This window comes from Apaloderma vittatum, unplaced genomic scaffold (assembly GCF_000703405.1).
Source record: "Apaloderma vittatum isolate BGI_N311 unplaced genomic scaffold, ASM70340v1 scaffold30442, whole genome shotgun sequence".
NCBI classification, from domain to species: Eukaryota; Metazoa; Chordata; class Aves; order Trogoniformes; family Trogonidae; genus Apaloderma; species Apaloderma vittatum.
The window spans coordinates 1-19,316 of record NW_009704652.1 but is presented as its reverse complement, the minus strand read 5'-3'; the positions used below and the strand labels follow the sequence as shown (position 1 = coordinate 19,316).

At 45.6% G+C, this 19,316-nt stretch overlaps 2 protein-coding genes across 2 annotated transcripts in view; both read right to left on the bottom strand.

The window, feature by feature from the left end:
- Nucleotides 1–2,688, bottom strand: part of LOC104270692 (cytochrome P450 2W1-like) — an 8,413-nt gene extending 5,725 nt beyond the window's left edge. Inside the window, 3 exon segments of the mRNA XM_009865124.1 lie at nucleotides 23–185; nucleotides 2,496–2,547; nucleotides 2,549–2,688. Of these exon segments, the coding sequence (XP_009863426.1) occupies nucleotides 23–185; nucleotides 2,496–2,547; nucleotides 2,549–2,688 (355 nt within the window).
- A 4,455-nt stretch (nucleotides 2,689–7,143) lies between these two features.
- Nucleotides 7,144–12,671, bottom strand: LOC104270693 (cytochrome P450 2K4-like). Its single transcript, XM_009865125.1, has 9 exons — nucleotides 12,474–12,671; nucleotides 11,165–11,327; nucleotides 10,828–10,977; nucleotides 10,386–10,546; nucleotides 9,734–9,907; nucleotides 9,069–9,210; nucleotides 8,313–8,500; nucleotides 7,711–7,852; nucleotides 7,144–7,331 (listed from the first exon to the last, which is right to left on the bottom strand). The coding sequence occupies exons 1-9, from the start codon at nucleotides 12,669–12,671 to the stop codon at nucleotides 7,144–7,146; spliced, it is 1,506 nt and encodes a 501-aa protein (XP_009863427.1).
- Nucleotides 12,672–19,316: the final 6,645 nt, after the last annotated feature.

Genomic DNA, 19,316 nt, shown 5'->3' with positions numbered 1-19,316 from the left:
CCCACGCTCAATTCTCTAGTACCGTTTCCGTTCTGAATTTGGTCAAATATTGGGATGGATGGTCTGTCTACAAACTCCTCTGTGTAGTTCACAAGCGCCTCCCGCACAACTTCATACCCGGTCAGGACCACAACTTTCTGGAACCCAAAGTGGAGGGTGAAGATGGGACCATATTTTTCCGCAAGCTGAAAAAGAGGTGAGCTGTGATGGTCAGGAAGGGAGGGAGTGTGCACAGGGCAATCCCCCATTGCTTTCTGCAAGGACATATTATGTCCTGGTGCCTGCTGCAGAGCCGCTCCCTGCAGAACAGCATCTGTGAGCCGGAGCTCATCATGGTCAAGCACGAGGCGTGCATGTCTGGATGACATCCGTATGGATCTCAGGCTTCTTGCCATGAAAGAACCCCCACCCTCATCAGTGAATTGCTGATTTGGTTTTGCTGTTAAGGAGAAAGTAAATGAAAAACATAAAAAACCCACCTAGGCTTAAAGACTGGACCTCAAATGGCAACACAAGTTGGCAAACCGGAGAAAGATGAAAACGGAGAAGCTGTTTCAGTGCAGATAATGATGCTGTCGCACAGGATAGCTTTGGTACAATGTGTCGCATACCAAAGCACTCCTGCATCCCTACTAGACCAGAGGAGCCGTTTGCCCTACACCGAGTGTTTAGTTTGCCCTGGATGACCACGAATTGCAAATCCGTGTCCCTCTGCTCGGACCTGGCTTGGGTACTCATAGCTCAGCTGGGCACAGCAGGGAAACCCATCGCAGGAGCAGGAGGCTGCCCAAACCACTGTCCCCACGCTTGTGCCCAAAGCGATGCACGTTTTGCACTGGGACGGCTCTGCATATATCTTTGCCGTAACACGGAGAGGCTCTTTCACTGCCTCATGCCCCAGGACGAATTCTTTGCAGCTCCCTGCCTTGGAGCCTTGCTGGAGCCGCTGTGCTGTGCATAGATCCCCGCTCCTTTCTGCCAAGGAAGGGGGTCTGTGGCAGACCGAGGCAGGCTGGTGGGGGAATCCACGCTGCATAAGGACCGTCGTGTGCGTGCCTGCTGCTACGTGCCCGTGTTTTACAAGGCTGAGACTGTCGTGCCCCTCACTCCAATCCCTGCCTGTGTGTCTCCTCAGCGCTGCACTGGGGACGGTGGGATGCTGACTGCTCCTGCGTGCCTCTGCCTCATCACTGTGGGTGCAGCTGGCTCCCTGGCAGCTTGAAAACAGCACTTGGGGACAGCTGAGAAGAGTTTGGGCTGGAACAAGGTGGTGGCTCCAAAAAATTTGTTGCCTAAGCAGACACACAGCCGCTTCACCCCACACCGGCTCCACCGGCAGCTTTTGCAGGGAGAGAGAGCACCCCATTGGGGAGCCCAGCCAAAAAATGCTGGTGCCTGCTGCTCCATTTTTTGCTCTCTTTGGGGTGAGATGGAGGGATGACCCCTCTCGAGTACTCCCAAAGTAAAGGCAAACACAGGCAATCCCAAATATAGCCTAGCAGGTGATGAAAGCATGCAAAGGTAATTCCAAACCGCCTCTCAGAGGCTGCAGCGGCATCTGCCCAGCCCCGCTGGTTAAACTGACCCCAACCCTGACATCGCCCACAAGGAGCCCAGGAGCCGGGAGCCTCACCCCGTGGCAGCGCTAACCCACTGCCCTGCTGCTCCCAGGGACCCGCCGCTGTTTGCTGAGCGCCGGCGTTACAGGAGCTGCGTCCACGCCTGGTCACGAACCGCCGCTGCCTGTTTGCTCACTCTCTCCCTGACCCCGGCGCAGGTCAATGCCCGAGGGTGCTGCCTGCGAAGCCAAGGAGGGAGAGCTCAGCAGCCTGGCATAAACGCCCCGGGCTGTGCCAGCCTCGTCTTGCACTGAAGAACAACGGTTTGCCACCGTAAGTGGGGTAAGTTTTCTTAATTACAGGTTAATAGAAGAGCTTACAGGCTATTCATTCTGGTTGCTCAGCGCAATTCTTCCATCCCTCCCTTGTACCGCTGTCTAGCTTTTAATGCGTAGCCAATTTATCATGAGGGAAGAGGATTTTGCGCTGGGGCATCTGGATTTGGCCGTCTCCAAAGCAGCTTTGGGGTCACTGCATCGTAGAATTCCCCTTGCCAGTTCTCCAGGGCAGAGGGGAGGGAAGCAATTTCATTTCGTGTTAGTTATGTCCTAATGCTATAAAAGATTTTCTGGGTGTCTAAGCTGTCAAATTAATATTTCAAATCCCGCAAGCATTATATACTTCATGTACATCATCACAATTACATGAAGAAATCCCATATTACCCAGAGGTCTTTTTTTAATGGTTGATGGCTCATAAATGACATTGCATCAACACAGACATTGGCTAGAAAAAAAACAGCGAAATATTATAAAGCAATTTTCACACCTTTACAATTTAGTTTGAACTATAAAAGACAAAAAGTTCTCACTGATATATCCCAGGCAGGCAGCTTTAAAATCTATAAGGGTCTGGGTTTGGGGGTTTTTGTCCTACCTTCATTAGCGATTTATCTTGCCTTCTAAGATCCACCAAGTGCAGGTTACTTTTTTTGAGGAGTTGGACCAGGAGGAAATTTAAAAGCTGAATTTTTATAGCCAGTTGAAAAATAGAGTACAGCTAATAATATTGCTGCACAGAGCAGGCAAACCAATGTAGGATCAGAGATAAATGAAACTAAAAAAGACATTTTTTTAGTAATAATCTGTTTTCTGGGGGTTAGAAGCAATAAAAATGCAGTGGCACTGTTCAGTTTCTGCCAGCTGGCTTTCTGTTTGCTCTCTGCGATTGCTACAAGCACTCGATTCTTATTAAGGTTTGTAGAGTACCTAAATAAATACTGCATACTCCACCCTCTTTAAACACCTCAGAGAATGTGGTCTAAGCAGTTTGCAAAGCCTGTCCAGAAGTAAAGAGAGTTTCAAATTACAAACCCATGCATGTGTGTGCAAGAACATATACATGGGAAAAGGTGCTTGGCATTCCTCTATAGCCTCCTCCTCCCCCTGGGACCTTGAGGTCCCTTATTAGCAGTGCTGTGACCCTCCAAACACCCTGCTGATACAGGGAAATAAAAAAGTTGCTTTGAATCCTGTTCGAAACCTCCAGATGCACATTTGGGTAGGGTTTGAGATCTCCGTGTTACTAGAGAGAAAATAGTATTGCTATGGGAGACTTCAGCTTCCTTGATGTCAGGCGGAGATCGAAGGTTGTTAATAATGGTAAAGCCCGTGTAGCCCCGGGGGTTGTAGCCCATAAACTTCTTCATAAAGTCGGCTCTGAACTGCCCAGAAGGGATGTGATTTGAGACTTAGTGTCTGAAGTAGAGGACGTGTAATAGCTAGCCATGGAAAATTAGCTTGGATCAAGTGATCATGAGTGGATTCATCAGTGGAATGGGAAGACAAAATTAGATTTGGAACTTCTGAGAGAGTTCTTCATTTTGCAAGAGCAGCTTCTAAGAGATAGAGGGAAGAAGTTAATGAAGTTAATGAAGCCAGCTGACCTGGCAGGCTTCAGAAGGGGAACAAGAGAGGAGGATGGAATTATTTTAATTCAAAGATGCTAAACACCTGAGCTTGCATCCCTCGTAAAGGTTTAAATCTTGTATGGAAAGAACTGAGATCTACTGGGTTGAATAGTAGCTTTCAGGAGAATATTGATAATAAACAGCCAATGGAATAAGATCGTTCAGGGAAGAAGGAGTTGTCGTAGATGATTGGAAGGCACAAGGCTAAAGGTACATTTATCCAAAGGTTAGACTGTATAAAGGCCATTATTCAGCAAATATGGGTCCTCAGCCCTACAAATGCAAAGGAGGTAGGGAACGAGGCAGACCTAATCATAAGTGGGACATGGCTATGGTTAGCACGGCCCCAGAACAAACAGCTGCTTGGTTGTTCGCTGGAGCTGCCTGCATGGTGCGGAGACGTTACAGCACAACAGCCGCCCAGAAGCAGAAGCAGCAAGTGTGTTGCAATATTTCTGGGATTTCTTTATTAGTTTCCAAGAAATGGGCTGGAGGCGACGTTTTCCCCCAGAGCATGCCTAGGATGACTCAACCCTGCCTGCTTGAGTGAGCGAAGAGGCAGAGGGGCTGTAAAGACAGGCAGGAAGGATCAGGGCTGGCAGAGGATGCAGAACGTGGGCCTTGTGATGAGGACTCGCGATGGCACATGCTCTGCGCCCTGTGCAAAATGTTTGTTCCCGCAGGGTTTTGTTTGACCGGCAGCACCCTGCTGTGCAAAAGTTACTGCTCTTCTCCTGGTATTTCATCCTTGCCTTGGGAGCTGCTGAAATCATAAAAAGGCCTTTCAAAAAGAGACTTAAATTATCTCTGAAAAGCCCGTGGGGGAGTGTATTGGGCTTTTTTTTTAAGCCATGCTGAGTGCAATGCATTAAAATGACAAAAGTAAGTAAAGCTCTTGCGATGACAAGAAATTCCTGTCTCAATAATGTGTCTGGTACGTGTTTCGTGTTTCACACCGGAGCTGTGCTGCTACGTGCTCCCCTGCCCGAGCACACAGAGCCGAGCACAAAACACCTGCCAGGCACTGACACCACGCCGGGTGCATTCCTAGGGCAGCCGAGCCCCTCGGGGTGCTCGCAGCCAGGTTGTCCTCGGTCCCTCATGCCTGCCTGGCAATCCCCTGCCACAGCGTGTGAACCAGGTGGTGCTTTGTAGGATGTGGAGTGTGGGCACCATGCGCCAACCCCCAGTTAGCCAGCCTGGGGAGAGCCAGCCAGTAAAGCACCAGCCCTGCATCCTCTAAATTAACTTAAATCCCCCCAAAGCTGTGTGCCAGGTAGATCAGCATCAACAGAGCAAAATATTTATTTATTAAGTAGGGGATATGGTCAGGCTGGTCGTAGCTTGACTGCAAAGAGTGCAACAGCAAAACAAACATAAGCAAGTAAGCTTTCTTGTTATACAGCTTTCAAGCAGACTCCTTGAGATGTAACCAGAAGCTGGAGCTGGTACCATAGCAGAATGCACGTACAAGTGCAATGCTAGTACATGCACAAGGTACCACACAACTATTAGAGTGCTGCCTTTAGTTGCGTGAACTCAGGCTAGAAGAGTCTTGGCCAAAGACTGCCCTTTGTCATCCCTTCGTGTTCTCTTCCTCCTTTCTTTCCATCCATTTGCAGCACAGATCAGCTTTAGAGGACAATAACTCTAGCTTTAAGTTATAGATTTACCATAACCGCCCCCTCAGTCTGTAACTTTCTGTTTCTCCCTTTCTTCTTTTCATCCTGACCTGCCTTTCCTGCCTCCACACCAACACAAAAGCATCTTCAGTGACTCACTGCTCCCTAACCTACATGTGGTTTCCTGCCTGTTCCACAGTACACGAAGCAGCCTCCTGGCTTGTACCTGCACCACCATTCAGATTTCACACACATATCACGCTTCCCTCAGTGGGTGTAGCCTTGTGGGTACAGCTAGTTGCTCCTACTTCTAATAGCAGCTACATGAAATAAATCATTAACTCTAGTAATCAAACAGCTGCTCTACGACAGCCACAGTCTCAGGGGTGTCACCAGCTTTCTGCAGAGACCCCCATGCGACAAGTTAATGGTACAGGTAAAAAAGCCTAACCTGCTTCTCTTTCCAGACTCTCTTACATTTATTTTCACAGTGACTACATTCAAAATCCTATTAGTCTTGACAGTGATGCAGGATCTCTGCTGGCAGAACGTCAGCATTGTCAGCTCTGAATTTGTAACTTCGATTCCTACATAAACAGCCAAAGCACTTTTTGCAACCATCAAAATTTTGTTTGCAGTTCTTATTCCTGCTCCTGCTGTGTGCTGAGCACATACAACTTCCCTGGGAACTCGTGGCAGTGGTATTTGCTCAGCAGTGCAGGTTGATTTGTTACTCTGCCTGGAGACCTTGCTGCCTAACCCTGACACAAGGAACGTCTGGAGAGGAAGTCAGCTTGAAATGCCAGGGGCAGGGTATCTGGTGTAGAGCTGAAGACAATCAGCAGTATTTTCTAAAGAGCTGAAGCCCCATTTTCACTCAAATGGAAAATATTGTCCCTATTCATCCCAACACACCTGATACATGAGACTGAAGTTTGAATTAGGAGCCTGTTGATGATGGTTCACCCTACAATCAATGGAGAGGGTGAACAATTTAGACCTTACAGCAGTTGAATAATCCAGTGAAGAATCCTCTCTCTCTCTTTGTGGAGGGAAGATCTAGAGAGCAACTATGGCTCCTAAGGTGCCAGCAGAGAAGAGGACTGAGCCTCTGCCAGCTCTCTGATGGGAGTGTGGCAGTCCTGCTGCCCAGCCTGAGGCTGCATCACCCTCACACTGCTGATTCAGAAACACTTCACTTTCTGTAGCAAATCGTTTTCGGCCAGTTTAGGGATCTAAGATGGCCCAGTAAGGGATCGGACAAGTGCAGAGCCAGCATGAAGCCAGGAGAGGTGAGGTGAGTGGGAGAAATGCCTTTCCTAGCAGAAGCAGAAAGCTGCTAGATTGCCCCATCATAAATAAGCTCTTCAGCATACAGTGCCTAGTGTGAGTTGGAATGAACCCACTTCCCAAACCACTTAGATGTTTTCTGATAACTGTCCCGTGCCTGGCTCTTGGCATCAGCCCATGTTACACCCTTATGTCTGGGACTCTGTAATAAAGATAAGGCAGGTTGTATCGCACAATGGAAGCTCAGTCTGAGGCTCAGCTGCACAACCATTCTGGGGAGATTTCTAGATCCATTAAGTGTCCATTGTCTCCAGCTGGCCCATCAATAATCAGCTCTGTTATAGAGCTTGGACTATGAGCTGAGAAATTCTCTACGGAGACTCTGAGAGGTGAGGCTGTGGGGGGTTACATCTGTAGAGGAGGTTTGAAGCAGTTTTGTTCTTTCAAACAGCCCTGAAAACCATCTCTTATGTGCTGTTCCAGAATCACCCTGTTTCTGAGAGCAGTTCTCAGGGGTGTCTGAAGGGTTTGCACTATATAGACACTGCAAAAGCTGTTGGAAAGAATGGCATGAATGAGAGAAAAATAGCAGTGCCCAGTGTCTTCCTTCCCCTAAGGCTGAGGTACAGACAGCTTTTTTCCCCTGTAACTACACTTGCTTTCAAGCTTTGGGTGTTTACTACTCTAACTCCATGTTGTTTGATCATTCATAGGGCACAGCGCAAACCAGGTGAGGCATTGGGTTCAAGGTAAAGCCAACATCAGCAGTGAGATCTAGGTCTGACCTATCCACTCCTGGAGGGGGTTGGAAAACAAATTTGCGGAGCAAGCCTGCAAAGAAGAGGAACAGCTCCATTTTGGCCAGTCCTTCTCCAACACAAGCTCTTCGTCCTGAAAACAACCAGAAGACAAGTAGATGATCAGCACCGTAAGTGTTAGCGCTGATGTCTGAGACCTTCAAAACTGGACATACAGTCCAGAAGAGGAGGCTGCTGAGGTAGGATATCTTTCTTTCCTTCTCTCTGTATACTAGAGGTGCTATTAACTTAGTCTCAAACCCCACAGAAACCTGTAGATATGTGCTATGGGTAAATGAGTGTCTCCCAGATTTTCCAGAGAAGTGTTGGTTACTACAGCAATGGTAGACAGGACAAATGACCAGAAATCCCTTATCCTATGTTCTGTGTCCCCAGCTTTCATACTTTCCTGGAATCTGTGGAAATTCTGCCACTAGCCTAGCCCCAGGTGGTGCCCACATTGCCCCTCTCACCTATGGAGAATGGAATAAACGCCTCTCTCCTAATGAAGTTCCCATCAGCATCCAGGAAGTGGGAAGGGTTGAACTGATGCGGGGTTTTCCAGTGTAACTCGTCATTCAGAGCAGAGGTCAGCAGAGGAATAATCTCAGTACCCTGAAAAGGATCAAAGAAACTCACGGTAGATGTTTAGAGCAGATCATTTTCCCAGTCGAGCCAGGCTGCTTGCTTTTTTTAATGTGAAGAGGCAAATAAGACTGAGCCATGGCAAAGAGAATTGGGGGATGCTTCCCTGCCCCAGTATGTCTCTGTTATCAGGAGCTGCTGCTCTCTTTTTGGACCACCAAGAAAGATGTGGAAATAGAGGTTCCACATTTGGCATAAGAGATCCACACCAGTGTGATTTAATTCAACACTGTTTAATCTGGATTTAGGCAGCTGTCACATAGTTCAACATATGTCTGTAACAGCTATCCTGGATCCAAGACAAAAGGATCACATCATAGATTAAACCACACATCATGGTGTCTTTAGATTTTTATATTTTTCTTCTTGTTTGCTTTAAATAAAACTGTAGGGAATCTGTGCAGCATAAGCTGTTAGCCTTAAAGCTCACCTTAGGAATCACATAGCCTTGGAAAACCACATCAGTAGGAGTCGATCGTGATACACCCATTGGGACAATATTGGCAAACCTTTGTATTTCATGTATCACTGCATCTGTGTAAGGCATTTTTTTCCGGTCCTCCAACTTAGGCAGCTCTCCTGGTTCGATGACATGGTTCATTTCTTCCTGAATCTTTCCTTGGAGGGAGGAAAGGATTAAGAAGCTGATAACTCTCTTATCTTGCAACTGAAATGTCCCCCAGTTTGGCCAAGATGAATAAAAGGGAAAACTTTGAGGGGTATTTGGGGAGAGCAGAATTGGGTAGGTCAGGGCATGGTGTGGTTCTTTCAGGTTTGTTGTTGTTGAGTCAAGGGAGCTTGAATGGAGTCACTGCAGTACACCCCATGCTTGATTCCAGTCACACACTTTTGTTACCCCGTAGCCTTCAACAGAAACCAGATCAGAATCAGCTCCTGAGGGGACCTTTAGTGACGTAAGCCCATAGCCTGCAGGAAAATAACGATGGGGAAGCTTTACTGTGACTGTAGACTGGCCCTTAGCCTCTCCCACTTGGCTGGGCTGGTTTATTGCAATGCAGCTGAATAAAATTCCTTTGTAAAGTCAGGGGCTGATATCTTTCTCAGAGTACTCAGAGTAATTACTCTAAGACAACACTGAAAGAGTTCCACTCCCTTCCACGACCAAAGCCCTAAGCATTGTATATTGTACAAGAATATATTGTACAAGAGGACTTCTCAGCCTTACTCTGAATTTCTGGGTATTTCATCATCAGGAGAAGACCCCAGCGCACAGTTGTAGAAGTAGTCTCAGTCCCAGCGGCAAAGAGGTCAAGGGTTGAAAACAACAGGTTTCCATTGCTGAACGCAGTGTGGGGTTTCTTTGACTCCTTCAAAACAAACAGGTAATGGCCAACAGTTCTACAGCAATATGTGACTGTGTTGTCACCATTTTTATCTGCATTTTAGCTTTTTGTGACTTTATATGCTCTGGGAAAATAAATGGTTATTATTTTAGCATTAGGGCTTATGCTGTCTGGAATTTGTCTGGTCCTAAGTGTATGTGCAATCCCCAGGTCTAGATATGAGGTTAGTCAGAATTTAGTTACTGCAGTGAAGTTTATCACTGTGCCATTCTTGCAGGAAGGTTTGGGATGATCTCTTCCTTACATGTGCTGAGTGGTAACTTATTTCACCCATGTGGGACATCTTGACTAGTAAGACTCCTTTAACCAGCAGTTGCAGTGGAGCTATGGAGCGAGTAGAGCACAGCTCACTGTGAGTATGACCTTTGTTATATTCTGCTCACTGCAGTTCTTCTGTTTCCATTCACTCCTGGTCCCTGGGAGATGGTCAGTCTTAATAAGTCAGAGCTAAGAGAAAAGAAAGACTCTGAGACTGAGTTTATGGTACCTGTTGTTGTTTCATCAGAAAAGCATCAACAAAGCCTGTTAAGTTATTTTCATTAAACTCTTCTTTGTGTTCCTGGAAGAGCTTCTGGAGAAAAGCGTTCAGTTCACTGACATTTTGTAGCACAGTCTTGGAAGCTCCAGAGAGAAATCCGAGGGTTGGGTAGAAATTATATAACTGTGGAGCAAGAGAAGTCTTACTGTTAACTGGCATATTAAACACATCCTGGCATCACAAATGACACTGCTGGTCTCTTGTCCCATGCCCTGATATTTCAGGCCAAAATTCCCCCACATTTGATTGTACAGTCCAAGCTGCAGAATTAGAGTGTTCTCTCTCGGAATGGGAGCGAGGTGGCATTTTACAGCCAATCTCTAAGAGAAGTAATGTACTTCTGCTTTTCCAAGAAGAGGGTACAATGGTTACTTCTGTTAAGAGTTTGCTTCTTTTTTCTTCTGCTAATAAGCTTCACAGACTAAGCACAGGGGCTCGGGCATCTGTGCCTTGCGGATGCAGGACCGCAGATGTGTTCCGTACAGTCTGGCTGCCTGGTAATGTTCTTGTTCACAAGAAGGAAGATATGGGAGGGCGGGAGGACAAACACACAGATATCCCCCCAAAACCTGAAAGCTAAAACATAAACTAAAGCTCTTACCAGCACCATAGGGGAGCCCAACAGCTTAGTATTTTCATTTATCATCTTCAGCAAAGTTAGAAATACAGGATCATCATACTCAAACCTCTCTCCAAACAATATAGAGCAGATGACGTTGGATACAGCATTGTTGAGTATCATCTTCGTATCAAATGGTTTCCCTGTATGTCAAGCAATGAAAGCAAACGACAGTGTCATTATTCTCATTTCAGTCTGGTTTCCTATGCAAATGCAGTCCTGAGCTCCCAAAGAAAAAACCTCATTCACCACCCAGAGTGCATGGCAGGGAACTTGGTTTCAGTGTTTTAAGGCCTCAGTTTAATAACCTACTTCAGCATATGCTGAACTACGAGTTACCATTTGCTCAGACTTAAAATTTCACTAATCTTTACTGTTCTGTTAGACATGTTTTCTATCTCTGAATTACAGTCTTGACACTCACCATGATAGGAGTCAAAATATTTGATAAGGGAATTTACTTCCTCCAAGATTCGGATCTCAATGGTTCTTTTTCCCATTCCGAAATCTCGCAGTGTGGACAAGGTGAATCTTCTCATAGCTTTCCACATCTCTCCGTGGCTGAATGCTATGCCTAAAATAAAGGTGTAACATTCTTATGTTACCTGTCATTAATAAATGTTTGTAAGGCCTTCTTACACACCGGTACCAAAGCTGCTGTATAAATAAAAAGCAGTCTGTTGGAAGATGATAGTCTCTGCTGTAAGAACATTATGAAAACAGACAAACTTCAGAAACTAACCAACTGAAAGGCCACTTACCATTTCCTTGTGTCATTTTCCTAAATATGGGTATTTCTGCCCTCTCTCCAAATTCTTCAGCATGATTTAAAAGGGCATCCTTGATGGTTTCATATCCAGCCAGCACAACAGCTTTCCTGGGTCCAAAATGCACAGTGAAGATGTTGCCGTATACCTTGGAGAGCTGTCAAGGGGAATAAATATGTTCATTCAAAACCTGATCTGGACCCAAACGCTAGCTCTAGCTGCCCTGGGTGGCTTCTAGCCCAAAAGGAGCCTCCCAGCCCTGCCTGAAGTCCGCAGGTGCTGCTGTAATGCAGCTAATGAGCAACAGCCATCAATTGCCAGCATCTCTGCGTGCACCCTGTTTGCACAACAAGGTGTCTGCTATCGCTGCTCCATCAGAGAAGTCAGTAGAGTGCCATTGCATTCCTGTGGTGTTCTGCAGTAACAGGCCAGCGTAGTGATATTACCATTCAGAGGCTGTTTAGAAATTGCTGTAGCAGGCAGGCCTGTTTATTTTAACGCTGTTGACCTGAGGCAAGCGGGTGTGCACGTATCTTTGAGGGTGAAGCCACAAACACTACAAAAACAAAGCTAGACAATAACTTTTTCTTTCAGGACAGCACTTGTCTCTAATTATGGCAAGGTGGGTAGTGTTGCAGTCATTGCAAAATTATTTGCTGGCCACTAGAAGCTGGAATCTAACTGGGAAGCACATACTTGTAGATAATGTCCCAGGAGCTCCAGGCTTTTATAACAAATTAAATATGAATCATCTGTTACACAGAAGGGTGGCTTTGACAATCCGATCATTCAGCCGGTATTTTAGACTTCATTTAAACACACTGCAAGCCATCCACTCCAAATGTCTTCTTGTTTCCGATGTGCCTGGGTTACCATTTGCTATGCATTAGATACATTCTGAAAATTGAATTTCAGATTAGAAGCAGCTCCTGGTATTACACCAGACAAATTGAATTTGTTTTCATCAATGGTGGTTTGACGGCTTGGGAGATAACATTAACGCTGGTTCTTTCATCCCCAGCAGCTCATGAAGTGTGTGGCTGAGCCAGAGGCTGGGAATCACAGCCACCTCCTCACCTTCCTTTGGCCATTTCTTTGCATTAGTACTTCTTGGCATCAACCCTGTTTTTTTCTCAGCAACACACACATTGGATGTGGCAGACCTGAAAAGCCTAAAGAAAGCAGCTTGGCAGATTATAGGAAATTAGTCCAGTGCCTTCGTGTGACATTTGTATCATAAAATATATCAGAAAAATTATATCAAATATAGTTGCTTCTCCATACCGCCACCCCCAGACCCTACCTCTGTCAGCGACTGGAATGGCTTTTTGAGGTCCACCACATTCAAGTTTCCAATCAGAGGAAGAGGTCGTGGCCCAGGAGGCAATCTGCAAACCGACTTCTTTGCGCTGGTAAGAAAGTAAAGGAGAGCAACCAGCCCTGCTGCCCAACAGAGCAGCGAGCTAGAGCCCACGCACTGCAGCAAACTCTGTATGGCCATGTCTAGATCCAAGTGTGAGTATGAGCATATTGGGGTCCCTTTATAGCCCTTCTGTCATTGCATGAACACACCTTTCAGGGAAGTGGCTTTACACAGAGAAAAAGGTGCTGAGGTCTTGTTTACTTCCATTTAGACCAGATGTACTTCTTTTTCCTGCCAAATAAAGCACCATGTTTTATTCTGAAACATGGATTATCTTAATCTGGAGCTCCTATTTCACCTACAACACTGGGGCAAGGTGTCTGTTTTCCAGTGAAAATCTGTGTTACGGGATGTTGTGATCTACACGGTTTCAGGAGGAGAACTGAGGGACAGGACCTGTGCTGGATTGCTGTCACAGTGCCAGGTCACAGGACTGAGCTGGACCACTGGTGATGCAACGGAGGAAGCAGAATGCAGGAGGGAAAGCCCACAGTAATGCATGGCCCTGGGTGCAGCTGGTAAGAAAGTCCTCAGGAAAGACAGGGCTGACCAAGGAGGGGTTGGAATGGTGATGGCATGAAGATCTGCTAATTCAGGATTGCAGACAGGAGTAGGTCTACTTACAGGTAACAGCCTTGCTTCTCTTTGCTTTCCTGTCACCCCAGTAAAATCACCTCCTTGAGCAATACCGTTTCACTGCTGACACTGTTATTGATCTTTGTCCCAAAAATCCTCTACCGGCAATCCCAAAACACCCCTGAAACCACTTCAGTCACTGTTTTGCAGTTTACTGTCCAGAGGGCTGTGTGTCTGGATGTCCATCTGTGAGTATGGTGATGACTCCTTCCCAGCTGTCCTGCCTGTTTATGAGCAGATGAATGCAATCCTCTCAAAGAAACTGTTCCCTTGAGGCAATCCTTCCACCTGGATTGGGAAAGAGATCCCAGATCTTTGTAACCTGGGAGGGGCCGGGATGAGGCTCTGCAGCTGGCCAGGCAGAGGTCTAAGGATGGAGGCTGCCTGGGCAGCGATTGCAGAGGAGGTGCCAGCCAGGAGGAGAACACAGCAACAGCTTCGACAGCCCAGGGGCATTGAGTCATAGCCCATGCCAGGGCAGGGTCCTGCAAGAGCCCGCGTGCCCGGGCGACAGCTCCCCAGGAGCCACCCCCACCTTTTGCATCCTTGGGGGATGACAACAAAGCCCAAGTGATCGTGCACAGGAGGCCACGGTTGTAAACGGTGGTTCTGGGGCCAAGAAGCCAATTTGATACTCTGTTGCATATTCTCAGGTAGGGATATTTTGCCCCCAAGTTGCAGATTTTGTCAGATTACTGGGTTGTGCTGCTGTTCAACCCTATAGAAATCTTCAGTTTTAATAATACTTCTGCTAGAATCCTCCAAGGCTCCTGGGTGCAGGCTCCACTGATGGAAAATTATGATTATTTATTAATAATAATAAAAGTACATTAGCCAAAGGCAAGGGGAATCAATAAACTCTTAACTAGATTGACATGAAGAAGGTGCCTGCACGTCTGCCTGTTCTCCAGGGCTTGTTATCAGAAGTGGAGTTTTTCACAAGGTAGGGCCTACCCTGTGCAGAAGAGGTCTAGGCAGGGTGGACAAAGAAAGACACAATATGCAGTTCTGCCAGACTCTTCTCTGAGCAAATGATATGACCAGTGGGACTTTTGAGACTATATAGGATACAGTAAGAATGCAGAAAAGAAGTCCTACATGGGCCTCAGTGGGTACCAGTGGAGGAAATTTATTGTGTCTGTTTACATAGAGGCACCGCTGCTCTGCTGGAGCACAGCTGGCTGCTGCCGTGGAAAGTGAGAGCACCCTCTCCATGGCCTTCAGACTGTTCAAAGCTTCAGGCTGTACCTGGTGATAAGATACGGTGAAAACCTCTCTCGGGTAATGAGCCCACGAACTTACAGTCTACTGGACTGATGCATGCACTGCGGGAAAGGACGGATGAGTTCTCCAGTGGGAGAGAGTCACTGCAGTTTTAAAATACAACTAATGTGATGTCTTCACCTCCATTTCTTCCTCACATACCTTGGCTTTCAGTACGCAGTCCTGAACACAGCCACAGCTGAGCTGTTGTCGTGCAGGTGAGGCATCCCACGCAGGACTGGGGAGAGAACGTTGCTCCCTGCTACCTGTCTTTGTCTTTCTACCAGCCCAAGCCAGAACCAATATCATCTTCAGGTAAGCAGATTTTGTGGGTGGAACTCAGGAAAATAATCAGTTCCTCCTAGAAAATGAGCCTGTACGTTTAACAGCCACAGAGTCATCGAACTTCTGTGTGCTCATCTGGAGAAGGACATATAGTCTTCTAATGGGACATAGGTTAATAATGCTACAGTAACAGCAGGGTAATGCAGAGAAAAAGCTGTTAAAAGGCCATAATTCAGTCAATGAGTTCCGATAACATAATAAACCATGAGAGTGAACACCAAGTGCCTGTGTGCCTTTCAAGGCTCTGCTACTGATTTACAAGCTCAAGAGATGCCTATCAGTCTGTGCATTGTTATCAGGGATATATAAAGCATGAGCACACCCTATTAAACATTAACAATTTTTAAGACTCAAATGTGTTAAAACTCAGTCTGCTCCTTGCTAATGGATTTTGCTCACCTTGACAAACGCCAGTGCAAAAAGAAATCAAAAGCTTTTTCGACTTTGACCTCTTTCAATTTTTCATAATTGTTGCATTGTTTTGTTGGATTACACCCACTTCTTCCCATCCTGCAAGCTGGAATTTCTAAAAGATCACTACAGAGTAGTGATCAGTATCTCAAGTATTCATTACCCTCATTTTGATACAAATAAGTTGTGCTGGATTTATTTTCATTTATATGTCAAATCAGTGTGTGTTGCACATCTACTTTGGAAGGAAGGGCTCCTGAAAAATACTTCTACAGATCATTATTTCACTGCAAATTTTCAGTGAAAGATCCTTGGTCTTTTGCCAAATTCCAAAATGAAAGATTGTATGTGATGGGTCTGGTCACTGGGAGAAGAAAATTTTTTAAAACATTTGTGCATGAGATTAGGGCAATGTCTATGTGCAGAGCCCAAGGTGACGGTATTTCCCACTCGTGTTAAGCATTTACTCTTTTTAACAGCAAACCAGTCTCGGGAACTGCTGCTTTTAACAGCCTTGTTCTTGTGCTGAATAGATACAAAATACGCGGGAGATCCCGGGATTTGGTGCTGGCAGCGTACTTTATAATATATATCTCTCTATAAAAATATTTGCAGTAAAATCCATTGTGACTACAGCCAGAAGCATGATCTTCCAGCCCTCACAGTTAATGCCAACAAGCCGAGGCAGCCTGACCTGTGAAGTTAGTAATGAGGAGTTCAGGTTATGAAGAATATTTTTAAAATAGATCAAATGCATCAACGTAGCTCTGAGGAGCTTTTTATTCTGGGTGTCCGGTTTCAGCCTAGCTCAGCAAGTACTGCAGATATTTTACTAATCTAAGGGCAACTTGGGACACATCATGAAGGACGATTACCCAGAGCCAGGGTACGAGCATCTTTTTGGGACCTCTGTCTTGATGCAGATAGAAATGTGGGTCTAAATACGTCGAAATTGCAACTACCAATGTAAGAAAAGTCTGCTTCAGCTTTCAGTGCAGAGTTCGTATTTCTACAATGTTCCCCTCTAACCTGATGAGGCTTTGGCTCAGTCATAACAGAAAATGATCTATCATTCTATACATCTTTGTACAGCACATAACATATTGAGGCCCTGACCTTACTGGCACGAAACTATGATTTCCCTGTAAGTGCAAAACAATAATATTTCATTAATCATCCACAACAGAAATCCCCATTCCCCAGACTATTTTGGCAATATTCTGCATTTTTGCTTGTCTAGGAACCTGAATTAAAAGGGAGAAAAATGGTTTACAACAGCCCGTGGCAGTGATGTAGCAAGAGACCTTATGTAAGAGCTGGCGGGGTGCTCGCCGCGCGAGGGTGAGGCGTAGGAATGACTGATCCTGGAAGGATGTTTCTCTGAGGTGTGTTCTGTGCCTGGGCTGGGAACAGCAGTCTCAAGGGCACAAATTCCAGTGTCTGAATGTGCTTGGTCTTGTTCAACTGATTAATTTCTTACAGCTATCCCAAATCAGGCTACAAAATCCCCTAGAACTTTACTCAGAGCCTTTCATGGCTTTGTCAATAAATTATTTTCAAATTAACTACCTGATAATTTGCTCTTAAAAGATGCAGCGTGGTGAGAGAGAGAAAACAGTGAAAGTCAGAGACTCTACCCTGCCCCTAAAAAGGAATCAAGGTTCTGCACTCATGTATTACTCAATTTCGTGCTTCCAAAAGTAATGTTAAGTGTGTAAAAACACCTTCTGAAGGTGCATTTGTACAGCTGACAGAAGCACCAATAGCAGAATGAATTTTCAGTGTGATCGGACAACACTGTAGAAGAGCAAGCATTTTTAAAATGTTACTTTAGCCCAGGAGCTGTAATTGAAGCAAAAAAAAATTTAATCTATCAAGCTGTGTAACTTGAAAGGGGAATATCCAAGATTTTCCCTTGTTTGGGGAGCCTTCTAATTTTTGGAAGGGGTTTGGGGCTTGACTAGAGATACTGTAAAACACTGGATACTTTACAAATTACCTGATCTCTCTTGTACAACGGACACCTTTTTACTGAAACAGCTATTTCAGATTTCCCTGGTGCCATGAAAGTCTCTCACTTTGAAAGATAATATGTGCAAAGCATTTAAAATTCTCTGTTTGTGGCACTGCTCTTTGTGGCACTGTTTTTATTGAATTTGTTTGGAACTGGTGGGCCTAATCTGCAAATGAGAGGGCTTTTTCTTCACACTGATTACCTAATGGGGGTTTCATTTGATCTCCTTGGGAAAAATACATGCTAAACTGCAAAAGCACATGTATTAGACACTTAAGACAAACTGTGCCTTTAAAGGAAACTCTAGAAGATACAACTGACATTTGCAATAAAAACATCAAGTAAGCATAACCAAACACCTGCTACTATACGTGACCTGAATTTGGGTAAGACTCCAAAGAAGGGCACAGAGATAATGGATAGGTAATCAAACCATTTGGATATAATATAATACACCAAGCTGATATAGCCTTTGCATAGGATTGTCACTGTCTGGTTTGGAATAATTCCACTATGGGATCCCTACCTATCTTTTATTTTTACTTTGATTTCTTCTTCCATCACACGAGGAATCATCAAGTCAACCTCTGTGCCAGAAATAAAGGAATATAATCTGGGCAGTTTGCTGAAATTAAGTGCATGGACACTTCGGTTAAACTTGTCCAGATAAACCAAAGCTGTTTCCCTGCTGCTCAGACCTCTCAGATCTGGGAGGCAGTTTGCTGCATGCGTTTATGAAAGAGGTGTATCTCCCTTTTACTGTTGGTGTTAAAATGAAGTCAAGTGGAAAAGTGATATTTACCGTATAATAAAAAACATCTATTGTTCATAGCCCTGAAAACATCGTAAGCAAAACCTTAAATTTCAGGCTGTGTAAACCAGTTGCTTATGTAATAGAACATGGTGTAATTTTCCATTTACAATTTCAATACTGTAATAAGGAAGCAATCAAAGCATAAACAAAATGCTCTTTAAATGGGGCTGCAGGTAATATTTCCATAATGGCTGTCCTTAACAATTGTAGCTGTTTCTTTTTTTTTTTTTCCCCCTAGCCTCAAATTTTTTCTACTTAGCTCAGTCATTTAATTAAAAGAAAACCAACTTTAAAAAGATGAAAGACCATCGTAACCCAATTGCAGCTATGGGCAAAGAAGAAAAAAGACTCCAACAGGGTAATCCATGGTTAACACTTGAGTTAAATTAACACCATTTCTCATCCTCCTTTCAGGATGAGCTCTGAGGCTCTGCAGAGAACGTGCTGTAAACCTGCGGGCAAAAGGGTGCTCTTCTTGGTTGTCTCTCTTGAGGATCTGGACGTTCACCACGTCCCAAGTGTGTGACAATTACCGCTTGGTTTTATTGGCCTTGTTCTTCGTGAAGGAGGGACAGGAGGAGCCCCTCACTGCTGGCCCCTGGATCGGAATGGGCAATGCAGGCTGGATCTTGCGAAAATGGATTTTCTGACACCAGGCTTTGAGGTTTGCTCTTTTTCCCTTCATTTCGTGGAATCATAGAGTATTTGGGTTTAGAAGGGGCCTTTGAAGGTCATCGAGTCCAACCTCCCTGCAGGGAGCAGGAAAATCCTTCACTAGGTCAGGCTGGCTCAGAGCCCGGTCCAGCCTGACCAAAAATCTCCTAAATCAGTGTTGGGGACCCAAAAATCTCTCCAAATCAACGTTTTCGGGTCCAAAAGCTCCTTAAGTGGGTGTTTCTGAGCCCACAAAATCCCCAGGTGGATGTTTCTCAGGCCTAGAGCGCTCTGAATTTGAGTTTCTGAGCCCAGAAGCTCCTGAATCAGTGTTTCTGAGCCCAAAGCCTCCCCAGATTTCCTGACGAACACAGGCGGGAGGACAAACCCCGCCCGGCTGCCCCTCTGCAGGCAGCCCGCCTCACCGGCGCGCTCGCCCTTCCCCTTCAGAGAGCCTAAAGGCGCACCAGGAGAAGCACCACGGTTTTTACGAGAAGAAATGAGTTCATTTCGCAGAGGGTGACCGCTCCGGGGGCGGCGGAAGCACAGCGGCACGGCCGGCGGCCCGGGCCAACATGGCGGACAG